Source organism: Schistocerca gregaria, chromosome 3 (assembly GCF_023897955.1).
Source record: "Schistocerca gregaria isolate iqSchGreg1 chromosome 3, iqSchGreg1.2, whole genome shotgun sequence".
In the NCBI taxonomy this organism is placed as follows: domain Eukaryota; kingdom Metazoa; phylum Arthropoda; class Insecta; order Orthoptera; family Acrididae; genus Schistocerca; species Schistocerca gregaria.
The window spans coordinates 680796476-680810174 of NC_064922.1; the positions used below are offsets into that span (position 1 = coordinate 680796476).

Genomic DNA, 13699 nt, shown 5'->3' on the forward strand with positions numbered 1-13699 from the left:
GCTACCTGTTTTACATAATAACTCATGTGAATTTGTTTCAGTGACTTGTTTTTCTGCAAAGCAGTGCAAGAAATGTCACTAAGCAGTGGCAGCCCCATGTATTATATCGAACTGACAGTCAGAGCTGAAGCTGCCAGTGAAAGGCTTGTGGTGCTGCAGGAAGCAGTCAAGAAGCCACGTGTTCGCTGTGATGATGAAATTACAGCTAAACAGGTAAATAATCTTTGAACACTGTAGTACACCAATCAAAATTCACTTTACTGTGATTTCCTTATCAAATTGTTGGTTGTTGTTTCTTATCAAACTGTATTAAAGACAGGGTTAGAACACATGAGGCAATACTGACCCTATGACTTATGTTAGAAGATAGGTTAAGGAAAGGCAAACCTATGTTTCTAGCACTTGTAGACGTGGAGAAAGCTTTTCACAATGTTGACTGGAATACTTCATTTCAAAATCTGAAGGTGGCATGTGTAAAGTACAGAGAGCAAGAGGCTATTTACAATTTGTACAGAAACCAGATGGCAGCTATAAGAGTCGAGGGACATGAAACGGAAGCAGTGGTTGGGAAGAGAGTGAGACAAGGTTGTAGCCTATTCACGATGTGTTCCAATCTATATATTCAGCAAGCAGTAAAGGAAACAAAAGAAAAATTTGGAGTAGGAATTAAAATCCATGGAGAAGAAATAAAAACTTTGAGAGAATTACAGTGTAATCAGCAAACCTCAGAGACAGGAAAGGACCTGGAAGATCAGCTGAATATAATGGACAGTATCTTGAAAGGATGATATAAGATGAACATCAACAAAAGCAAAATGAGGATAATGGAATGTAGTCAAATTAAATCAGGTGATGCTGAGGGAATTAGGTTAGGATATGAGACACTTAAAGTAGTAGATGAGTTTTGCTATTTGGGGCTGGCCGGAGTGGCCAAGCAGTTCTAGGCACTACAGTCTGGAACTGCGTGACCGCTACGGTCGCAGGTTCAAATTCTGCCTGGGGCATGGATGTGTGTGATGTCCTTAGGTTAGTTAGGTTTAAGTAGTTCTAAGTTCTAGGGGACTGATGACCAAAGAAGTTAAGTCCCATAGTGCTCAGTGCCATTTGAACCTTCCTTCTTTCTTTCTTTCTGTGGTATCTTTCTGTCTACAATGTAGAGTTGTGTAGAAAATAACAGATACTACCTTTACATGAAAGAGATGCGTGCTTAATGAAGAAACTGTCCGCCACCATAGCTGAGTGCTCAGTGTGCTGGCTTGTCATGCCATGCAAGTTGCCAAAGACTTGCACCAGGTGATCAGATCTACCCGCCGGGAAGCCCTCGCCACATGAAATTTCATTTTTATGGAGAAACTATTTACCATTATGGATTGGTGTGCAATTTTATAATAATAATAATAATAATAATAATAATAATAATAATAATAATAATAATAATAATAATAATAATAATAATTATTATTATTATTATTATTATATTTTTGCCTTGAATATTAAACTTATGCTAAGAAATTTGATTAAAAGTAATCCTGTTATTGGCAGTGCATAGGCCACTTACTATAGAAGTTGTCTTGTATTCTGCCAGAGGGCAAATATGGCTGAGTAATTTACAAATTTATAAACATCAAGGAAATATTTTGAGCTTCAAAAGCACTGAATGCAGACATGTGCAGATGGAAAAGGGTCCTGATTTGAAAGTGGCCGCCACTAACTGAGTACATTTGGTAAGTACATGTATTTGCAGCACTGGTTTTGTTAGTTTTGTGGCCAATCTTGGATGCAACATTTTCTGGGGGATTGCAACAACTTACCCATAAACTGATTGTTCCCTGCTGCTATGTTCATTAATTTTGATGAAACGTTTCACAGAATAGTTGAAAGTATACAAACAGTGGTGCACTAATACACCATGATAGATAGTTACATAATAATGCAAGCATTTTCATTTCTTTTATAACTTCCTGCTCCTAGTGGGCTGGAGACTTCTGTCCATTAATCTGACCATCAGTCTGATACTGAAATGTGGGCAGAAAACATGAGGCCAAGTCAAAAAGTGAAGCCAATTTTTTAAATGAAATTTTTTGTTAGGAACATGGCATTGGAAAGAATGTAATTTCTCATGCAGCCTCTCTTACCTATATGCATTTCATCCATATCTTTTTGAGAAGCTTCCTAATTCCACTCTGGAAGCAGTCTTGTGGCATTGTACACATCCAGACTTGTGCAACCTCATCATCTGACAAAAACTTTGATTCATACATGTGCTCCTCCATTAGACCAAAAAAGTAAGGTCAGTTGCAGCTAAGTAATATCTGTATAATGGTTGCCCAAGCAGCTCAAAGCCAAGATTTTGAATGCCAGAATTGTTTTGTCAGCTTTATGAAGGCTGGTACTGTTCTGAAGTACAGCAATACTTTTTGAAAGTTTCACTCTCCTCTTTGTTTTGATTTTGGGTTACACATCTTCCAGTAGCTCACAGTAGCTGTCATGATGTACAATTTGCACTTTGGAAATGTAATGAATTAGCAGTGGATCTTTCATATCCCAAAACACTGTCAACATCATCTTTCCTTCACCAGCTTTCCTTTTGAACTTCTTTGCTGTGGGCAAAAGTAGATATTTCAATTCTGGCATGAGAATCAACATATGACCGTTTTGAAAGCATTTATCCACTCATACTTTCATTCACTTAGACAGCTGTCACCATGCTGCAGCTGCAGCCTGTCAATAATCTCCACAGCTTTAGCTCTTTCAGAATATAGAAAATGAATCATCGCCTTCCATTTCTTCATTGGTGAATACAGATAACAGAGCTCACATAATAAAATTCTCGGAAGTCACTACGAAAAGAAATATTAATTGAGCCAAAACAGCTAGCGTACCACGAACAACAGTGTCATGAAGGCATGTCGGTATTGAGTTAGTGCTGTCAACCTGAGGAGTATTAAAAAAATCCATTTACTAATTGACTTGCCCTTGTAATTTGATTGCCATACATGTTCTCAGATGACAATGCACAGATATGTACTTTTGTTGTTATAACAATCATTTGATACTCTTGAATACAAATAATGTAGAAAATACTTGTGAAATTTACATTAGAACAACAACAGTTGCTTCTTGGACATAGTGCTGTTGAGTGCTGTGGCCATTGTGTTGATCAATTATGTGTTAACCTCCACTGTACACGTGTCGTCAAAGCAAACAGTTGTTTCTTGGACACAGTGCTGTTGAGTGCTGTGTTCCAGATTACAAGCTATGTATCTTCAGCTTTAAGGTGTTGGGATGTGGAGATTTTTGTCCCAGAATTGATCAATTGGTTTGAAGACAACATATACGATAATAGTATACAGTATTCATGCATGGATGTTGTTGTTTCATTAACTTCATCAAGGGGCATTCTGATACTTCAGTTAATGGTTCCACCTCATACTTCAGTGATGTATGTTTCAGAATAACAGCAGAATTGCTAAGATTAGTAAGACAAGATTTTCACTTGTTAGTTTCATTATGTAAGTAGTTGGACAACGCTGATCATAATACAACATATACAACTTAAGATTTTAATGTTCTCTGTAGATAAATGCTTCAGTGATTAATTGTAATGTTGTTTCTTCTTTGCCATTACTGCTTAAAGAGGCTTAATTTAACATGATATTCACAACATTGTTTCCTATGACAAAGGTGCTATGGTTAGATGTTACTTATATTTAGGTTCCCATAAGGAATAGCAGACTTATTTTATACTTGTTACATTTGATAGTGGTGACTGAGCTTCACCAAAACTAGTTGTGTAAACTCACTGTAATTTACTGCAACTGTGGCTTGATTACTGTACTGAAGTCAAATAAATTTCAAACACATTCATATCTAATTACGGCATTTCATTAGTCACAAACTCAATAATAAATAAATAAATAAAAAAGGACAGAAAAGTTCTGAGCACCAAGGAGGTTATGTGAACAGTGTTTCGGGACTGAGACAGTAGCTGTCTCATCGATTTCATACTTACAGAAAGACAATGAATGTAGTGACCTGCTCTCAGAGCCTTCACCAACTGTGTTGCACCATTCAAAACAAATAGCATGGAATGTTATCTAGTGGCACTTTGCTTCTTCACTGTAACAGTCACCCGCATTTTGCCATGCTGACAAATGATTTGCTTCAGCAGTTTATTTGAGAAGTTCTTGAACATTTTCCTTATATCTTGGACTTAGTCTCAAATGATTATCATCATTTTCCCCAATAGGAGGCATTTTGTACAGAAAGTGCAGTTGAAATGCAAAGAACTGAAAGAGGACATTGGTGACTAGTTCAGTAACTTGGCAGCAAGTGAGTATGCAGAAAGCTTGTGAAATGCTGTGACAGATGTTTAAATTTGAATGACAGCTGCTTGAAAGAAAAGTTATTTACTTTTAGAATGACTCTTGTAAATAAAACAACTTTGCAGGATGAAATTTTCTATTTTGAGCTTCTCTCTGTCATTTCCCCATTTTGTGTCAGTATGTCCATGAACTATGGACTTTGCCTTGGGATGACCTGCATGCCTCAGCAATGCAGATAGCCATTCCATAGGTGCAACCACAACAGAGCTGTGTCTGTGGAGAGGGCAGACAAATGTATGGTTCCTGGAAGAGGGGCAGCAACCGTTTCAGTAGTTGCAGGGGCAACAGTCTGGATGATTGACCGATCTGCCTTGTAACATCAACCAAAATGGCTTTTCTATGCTGGTATTACAAATACCTGAAAGCAGCGGGAAACTACAGCTGTAAATTTTGTCAAGCACATGCATCTCTACTGTACAATTAAATAGTGATGGCATCTTCTTGGGAAGATCTCCGGCCAGGGACTACTAAGGATGATGTTGTTATCAGGAAAAACAAATCTGTATTCTATGGCTCAGAGCTTGGGATGTCAGTTATCCTCAGCGGGCAGGTAGTTTAGAAAATTTAAAAAGGGAAATGGCTAGGTCAGAGTTATATGGTAGTGAATTATTAAAATTCAGCAGCAGGAGTAACAGGACTTCTGGTTAAGTGAATACAGGATTACAAATGCAAAGTCTAATAGGGGCAATGCAGGAGTAGGTGTAATAACGAATAAGAAAATAGGAAAACGGGTAAGTTTTCTATGAGCAGCACAGTGAATGCATTTTTTGCAACCAAGCTGGATACGAAGCCCCCCCCCCCCCCTCCCCGCCTCACCCCCCACAATAGTAAAAGTTTATATGCCAACTGGCTCTGCACATGATGAAGAGATTGAAGAAATGTATGATTAAATAGAAGAAATTATTCAGAGAGTCAAAGGAGATGAAAATTTAGCAGTCATGGGGGGCTGGGGGGGGGGGGGGGGGGGGGGGTTGGGATTGAACCCATCTGCTAGAATTTTGTGCAGAGCATAATTTAATTGGTTTAAAAATTGAGAGAAAGAATAATATATGTGGAAGAGAACTGGAGGCACTGTAAGGTTTCAGATTGATTGTATGTAATGGTAAGACAGAGGTTGCGGAACTAGGTTTTAAATTGCAAGACATTTCCAGGGACAGATGTGGACTCTGACCACAATTTACTAGTAATGAACCATAGATTAAAAATGAAGAAATGGGATCTGGACAATTTGAAAGCACCAGAGATTACGGAGAGTTTCAGAGAGTATTAGGCAATGTTTGACTAGAAAGGGAAAAAGGAATACAGTAGAAGGTGAATGGGTAGCTTTAAGAGATGAAATATTGAAGGCAGCAGGGCATCAAATAGATAAAAGGCAATACCTAGTAGCAATCTTTGGATAACACAAAAGGTACTGCATTTATTTGATGAAAGCCGAAACTATAAAAATGCAGCAAATTAAGGAGGCAAAAGGGAATACAAACATCTAAGAAATGAGATAGAAAGAAAGTGCAAAATGGCTTAGCAGGCATAGATAGAGGACAAATGTAAGGATTTAGAAGCACATTTCGTTGGGAGAATAATAGACACTGCCTATGGGAAAAGTAAGGAGGCCTTTGTGGGAAAGAGAAGCAGCTGTATGAATATCAAGAGCTCAGATGGGAAACTACACTCCTGGAAATTGAAATAAGAACACCGTGAATTCATTGTCCCAGGAAGGGGAAACTTTATTGACACATTCCTGGGGTCAGATACATCACATGATCACACTGACAGAACCACAGGCACATAGACACAGGCAACAGAGCATGCACAATGTCGGCACTAGTACAGTGTATATCCACCTTTCACAACAATGCGGGCTGCTATTCTCCCATGGAGACGATCGTAGAGATGCTGGATGTAGTCCTGTGGAACAGCTTGCCATGCCATTTCCACCTGGCGCCTCAGTAGGACCAGCGTTCGTGCTGGACGTGCAGACCGCGTGAGACGACGCTTCATCCAGTCCCAAACATGCTCAATGAGGGACAGATCCGGAGATCTTGCTGGCCAGGGTAGTTGACTTACATCTTCTAGAGCACGTTGGGTGGCACGGGATTCATGCGGACGTGCATTGTCCTGTTGGAACAACAAGTTCCCTTGCCGGTCTAGGAATGGTAGAACGATGGGTTCGATGACGGTTTGGATGTACCGTGCACTATTCAGTGTCCCCTCGACGATCACCAGAGGTGTACGGCCAGTGTAGGAGATCGCTCCCCACACCATGATGCCGGGTGTTGGCCCTGTGTGCCTCGGTCGTATGCAGTCCTGATTGTGGCGCTCACCTGCACGGCGCCAAACACACCTACGACCATAATTGGCACCAAGGCAGAAGCGACTCTCATCGCTGAAGACGACACGTCTCCATTCGTCCCTCCATTCACGCCTGTCGCGACACCACTGGAGGCGGGCTGCACGATGTTGGGGCGTGAGCGGAAGACGGCCTAACGGTGTACGGGACCGTAGCCCAGCTTCATGGAGACGGTTGCGAATGGTCCTCGCCGATACCCCAGGAGCAACAGTGTCCCTAATTTGCTGGGAAGTGGCGGTGCGGTCCCCTACGGCACTGCGTATGATCCTACGGTCTTGGCGTGCATCCGTGCGTCGCTGCGGTCTGGTCGCAGGTCGACGTTCATGTGCACCTTCCGCCGACCACTGGCGACAACATCGATGTACTGTGGAGACCTCACGCCCCACGTGTTGAGCAATTCGGCAGTACGTCCACCCGGCCTCCGGCATGCCCACTATACGCCCTCGCTCAAAGTCCGTCAACTGCACATACGGTTCACGTCCACGCTGTCGCGACATGCTACCAGTGTTAAAGACTGCGATGGAGCTCTGTATGCCACGGCAAACTGGCTGATACTGACGGCGGCGGTGCACAAATGCTGCGCAGCTAGCGCCATTCGACGGCCAACACCGCGGTTCCTGGTGTGTCCGCTGTGCCGTGCGTGTGATCATTGCTTGTACAGCCCTCTCGCAGTGTCCGGAGCAAGTATGGTGGGTCTGACACACCGGTGTCAATGTGTTCTTTTTTCCATTTCCAGGAGTGTAGTACTAAGCAAAGAAGAGAGGGTTGAAAAATGAAAGGAGTAGATAGAGGGTCTGTGCAAGGGAGATAAACTTGAAGGCAATTTTATAGAAAAAGAAATGGATTCAGATAAAGATAACATGATCCTGTAAGAAAAATTTGGCATAACTCTGAAAGACCTAAGTTGAAACAAGGCCTCGGGAGTGGATGATATTCCATTGGAACAACTGATGGTCTTCCATCTGGTGTGCAAGATGTATGAGACAGGCAAATACCCTTGGACTTAAAAAAATTGTAATAATTTCAATTCCAAAGAAAGCAGTTGCTGACAGGTGTGAAAATCACAAAACTACCAGTTTAATAAGTCATGGCTGCCAAATACGAACACGAATTCTTTACAGAAGGATGGAAAAACTGGTAGAAGTCGACCTTGGAGAGATCAGCTTGGATTCTGGAGAAATTAGGAACACACTTACCTTACAACTTATCTTAGAAGGTTGGCTAAACTACGTTTATAGCATTTGTAGACTTAGAGAAAGCTTTTGACAGTGTTGACTGGAATATTCTTTTAAATTCTGAAGGTCACAGGGGTGAAATAAAGGGAGTGAAAGGATATTTACAACTTGTACAAAAACCAGATGGCAGTAGTAAGAGTTGAGGGGCTTGAAAGGGAAGCAGTGGTTGAGAAGGGAATGAGACAGGGTTGTACATTGAACAAGCATCAACAGAAACTAAAGAAAAATTTGAAGTAGGAATTAAAGTTCAGAAAGAAGAAATGAAAATTTTGAGGTTTGCCGATGACATTGTAATATGATCAGAGACAGCAAAGGACTTGGAAGAGCAGTTGAGCGAAATGGATATACCCTTGAAAGGAGGATGGAAAATGAACAGCAACAAAAGCAAAATGAGGATAATGGAATTGAGTATGTAGATTTAAGAGCTAGGAAGTGTTTTCTGAAAGTACATTCTGGCGTGTAGCCATGTATGTAAATGAAACATGGGCGAGTACAGTTTGGAAAAATACAGAATAGAAGCTTTAGAAGTGTGGTCCTACCGAAGAATGTTGAGGATTAGATGAGTAGATCACATGACTGACGAGGAAACACTGAACATAATTATGGGGAAAAGAAATTCTGAGACATCAAGGGATTACCAACTTAGTTTAGATTAATACAGTAAGCAGATAGAGAAGGATGTTAGGTTGCAGTAGTTATTCGTAGATGAAGAACCCTGCACAGGATAGAGAGTTGCATCAAACCAGTCCTTGGACTGCAGACAACAACAGTAACACTGTTGAGGAACTGTATGTATTATTTTGTATTTTAATCCACTTCATGACTTTAAGTAACAAGAAAACAAGGTTTTTCTTCTTCTTCTTCTTCTTCTTCTTCTTCTCCCCCCCCCCCCCCCCCCAGATTACTTATCGAAGTTGTACTTTTGAATTCAATGAAGATTTTTTGCTGTGCTCTCCTTAAGCTAATTTCAGCTTTGTTCAGACTTTGATTATTTGGCAAGAATTTGGCTCCATTTAAATCTGGGCTGAAACACTCATGGCTTATGTAGCAAGTTTCTGTCATAGCTTTTGAATTATGGGATATCTTTTCCCATCCCTCATCACTTTTCTTGCCATGCACTTTTCTAACACACATTGTACAAAACTTTTGAATTTTATCCATTATTACTGCACATTTTCATCCACAGAGATGAACATTTCATATTGACGGTTCACATAATTTGGTTTTTGTCACTCTTTCAAGAAATGTTTTCTATGTTTCTTAACATCCCTTTGTAGCACCTGTACTCACTAATGCTGCAATAGCCGTATCATTACTCTTTCTGTCCTCTGCAGTAACTAAATTGGAAATTTGGAGTCTGTTATTTGCAAATTGAGAACATTACTCTTGCAAGTAGGTTCTCTAATTAAATGCTCATGGTAGTTTTCAGTTTGAACACGACTGTAGTCTTGGACAACTGTAACCACATTGTGAGTAGCAGCACCAGTGCATAATGGGTGTGGCAACTGATTGGAGGTAAACAGGGGGCTGGGGTGGGGAGGGGGAGGGATAGTAGGATTGGGGTAGTAGACAGTGCAGTGCTGTTAGGGAGTGCGCAGAGACGCTGTGGAGAGAAAGTAGGACAGCTATGTGCAGTTGGGGGCTAACGGAGGGCAGGGTAGAGGGGGGTGAGGGAAGATTAACAGAAAAGGAGAGAAGTAAAAAGACAGAGTGCAATGGTGGAATGAGGGTTATGTAGTGCTGGGATGGGGACAGGGCAGGTGCTGCATGGGTAAGGACAATGACTGACGAAGGGTGAGGCCAGGAGGGTTACGGAAATGATATATTGCAGGGAAGTTCCCACCTGCTGTTGATAGGAAGGGTCCATATGACACAGGCTGTGAATCAGTCACTGAAATGAAGGATGTCTTGTTGGGCAGCATGCTCATGAACAGGGTGGTCCACTTGTTTCTTGGCCACAGATTGTTGGTGGCCATTCATGCAGGCAGACAGCTTGTTGGTTGTCGTGTCCACATAGAATGCGGCACAGTGGTTGCAGCTGAGCTTGTAGATCGCATGGCTAGTTTTACAGGTAGCCCTGCCTTTGATGTTGTGACTGGACTGGACTGGAGTAGGTGGTGGTAGGAGGATGTATGGGACAGGTCTTGCATCTAGGTCTATTACAGGGGTATGAGCCATGAGGTCAGGGGTTGGGAGCAGAGATTTTGTAGGGATGGACAAGTATATTGTGTAGGTTCGGTGACTGGCAGAATATATACCACTGTGGGAGGGGTGGGAAAGATAGTGGGCAGGACATTTCTCATTTCAGGGAACAACGAGAAATAGTCAAAACCCTGGCAAAGAATGTAATTCAGTTGCTCCAGTCCTGGGTGGTACTGTGTTATGATGGGGATCCTCTGTGGCCGGATGGTGGGACTTTGGGAGGTGGTGGGAGACATGAAAAACAAAGCAGGGGAGGTTTTTTTTGTGCAACCTTGTACAAAACCAGCTTTCTGCCGAACTAATGAACGTAGCAGCAGGGAACAAGTAGTTTATTGATAAGTTGTTGCAATCCATCACAACATGTTGCATCTAAGATTGGCCACAAAACGAACAAAACCAGTGCTTCAATTAGATGTACTTACCAAATATACTCAGTTAGTGGTGGCCACTTTCAAATCTGGACCCTTTTCTGTCTGCATCCCTCCACTGGGATAGTCCTCAGGATATGGCCAGGGTAGAATTGATTGTGTTTTTGACAGTGTTCAGCCAACCAAGGACACCAGAACAATCGTGAAAAATATCCCAACAGATGGATTGAAACAGTGAGTATGTTAGAATTTTAAGGAATAACATGATGTGGCCTAAAAATTCAGAAGATTTTACCATAAAGGTAAAATAAAATGTTTGTTAAAGTGGGGTAGAAAGAAATCCAACTGGAATCCAGTTCATCTGATGGATTGAGGCAACTGTCAGTTTGCAGAAACAGTCAGAAATAATTTTATGTCTGGTCCAAAAGTACCACTTCAACAGTGTTTATTCAGCATGTGTCTGTTACATTTCTTCTTCTTGGTTTCTACTATTTTTCCTTGCTTCATTAATGATTTTGCTCAAAACTCTGTTTACAGGTATCACATCACATAAATTATGCAAAGGGATTATTTGAAGAACGGCGGAACACACTTGTATCTCTAGGTTATGATATTTTAGAAGACTGAATGTATAGTACATAAGTAATGATATGGACCATTCTAGGTGCTAAATGCGCACATCAGTGCACACTATTCAAAGAACAAAAGTACCTGTTATTTTTGTAAACCATCTGTGCGGAATTATGTTGTGCTCAAAAGATGTTAATAATCCTCATTATGTCCTAAAAGTATAACTCATTTTTGTAAATATATGTGTGCTGTAAAAAGTTATTTTATATTTGAAACAAAATTGTATTCATTTGCATTAAATATAACTCTATACATGTAATTGTTGTAAAAGGCTGTACATGATGATACAAAAAAGGCAATGAAATGTACTATGTGGAATAATTGCGAAGAGTGCAGTTTGCTCTAATTTCTGCATCTTTATAATAAATGTTCCTAGGGGGCAGACATGTTACCTAGTTTTGATACATTCTGTTTTCTGTATATATATTTTTGCCTTTCCACTAAACTTTGAATGTTGATGGAAAAATGCTACATAAATGATGCTATATCCAGCTTGTATATCAGCATTTATTTATATCACTGCTGTTATTGACTCTTTTGTAGCTTTGTTTCATGTTAAGGTCTGAAAATCGCTCGCAATTCTGCCGTCAAAACATCTTTCATGTTCATTTCATCACCACAGCAGTATTTTAATATTTCAGAGTAGCTTATTTGCAAAAATTAGTGAAGGTAAGCATTATTTATAACAGGGTTTAATAGATAAACATATATTTTTGATAGTGTTGTAAATTAATATTGTGTCACATGTGTCAGAATAGGTAACATTCAAATGTAAAACATATTTTTATTTTAATTTTGTGGTGTATTATGACACACAGTACCTGCTGTTTTCCATTAAGGATGGCCTGTTATCTTTCCCTCCTTGTCTGGGTTCAGGCACTCAAAACTGTTGTATTATAATCAAAATAATTTTTTTGTTAATTTAGTTTAATTTATTTAGTAAGCTTTTCCATCAGATAAATGGTTGTGTTGTAAGAATGCTTTGCTTTTGTTGTATAATTGGTGCTAATATGAACAAGTGTTCACAATTCATGCTGTGTACTTTGCAATTTTGCACATTGTATTTTATTTATTTGTAGTATCCTTATTTAATAAATTTTAATCATAATTTGCACATTCTCCAGATTATTTTAAATAAATGGCCTTCATTGAATGTAGTTAGTCATAGGTAATATGTTTCACTAACTCGTGATGATGATTCTGTACTAACAGTTTCTACTTATCCCTCAAGATTGTCATGTTGTTTTTTTCCTATGGCTAGCCAGTTGTTATCATTACATAACATTTACTCCTAAGCAACTGCAAGGGAAAATAAATCTGTGTGTGTTGGTCCTTCAGCATTTTACCTTTAAAGGTATACTGAAAGATCTTGGGGAAAAGTACTGATTAATCATATCACTTAATTTTACATGTTTTTTGTTGATTAGACAGAAGTTACTATAACTGATACTTTTATGTCATTATTCCTTTTACACCCCCCTCCCCCAAAAAAAAGGTAGAACAAATATACAAACTATCTTTGGTATCAGTGTCCTGAACTGCCAGTGTTTCACACCAGTTATCTGTTTATTTTTTATTTTTCGTACAGGCATACATCATATAGGCAACACAAAGTGGACTAATGTGTGTAAGAAATATTTAAATAATAGTGTTTCTTATGGGAGAGGGGCCAATCAGACGCAAATACCTGAAGAAACCAGAAACAAACTGGCATATGACTGATGGAATAAAAACAAAATTACTTTAATCAGCTCAGCATTCATAACTAAAATAGTCTGATGAAATAATAAATATATTTGCTACCATTGTTCTATAGAAGCCATTTGATTTGTACATAGTAATGTGTAATACATTATTATGGATTGTTAACTGCAGTTTAATGTGTAAGACTGAGCTTTAGTCCTCTGTGTCTTGAGACGTACAGAACATTTACTCCTAAGCGACTAACCATATGTTCTAATGGGTATCGTACAGAAAATTCTGTGTATGTAGAATGTCTGACAAATTTAACTGAAGCATTGCAAGGCAATATAAGCAAATGTTTGCTTAGAAATCAGTTATTAAAAATCTATTGTTGTTTATGACAAGAAAGAGTATGTTGTACAATTGGATAATGTATGCAGCTGGTTATAATATACATTGGTTGTGTTAACAAATTGATTTGTTATTTTCAAAATAAATTTTTGTCATTGGCATGCTGGAAATAGTTTAAAATGATTAAATTTCCTTTAGTATTCAACATAATCAGTGAAATTTCAGAAACAAATACCATGAAACTGAAAAACCAGATCAAAAAAATGCAGCTGACTGATAAGTGGTCCATAGACACAGGTAACAGACTAGAAAGTTTTACTTTTGAGTCCACACCCTTTTTCTAGTCTAAGAAAACACTGACTCTCCCCCTTGCAGCAAAACTTGGTTTATAAGTGGTTATTGTGGTGGAGGACATAGGGTACAGGAACATGTGTGAGTGTAAGAGGGGACCATAAAGCATTGGGAGGCAGGTGACACAGCAGTAGTTGTAAAACATTT

The 13699-nt window shown here is 39.5% G+C and overlaps 1 protein-coding gene across 2 annotated transcripts in view; it reads left to right on the forward strand.

Annotated features, from left to right (window-relative positions):
* LOC126354004 (intermembrane lipid transfer protein VPS13D) overlaps positions 1-12279 on the forward strand; it is a 488122-nt gene extending 475843 nt beyond the window's left edge. For both annotated transcript variants that reach the window (XM_050003313.1, XM_050003314.1), the window contains 2 exons: positions 42-213; positions 11075-12279. In XM_050003313.1, the coding sequence (XP_049859270.1) occupies positions 42-213; positions 11075-11164 (262 nt within the window). In that variant the 3' untranslated portion in view covers positions 11165-12279. The remainder of the gene's footprint in view (positions 1-41; positions 214-11074) is intronic.
* Positions 12280-13699: the final 1420 nt, after the last annotated feature.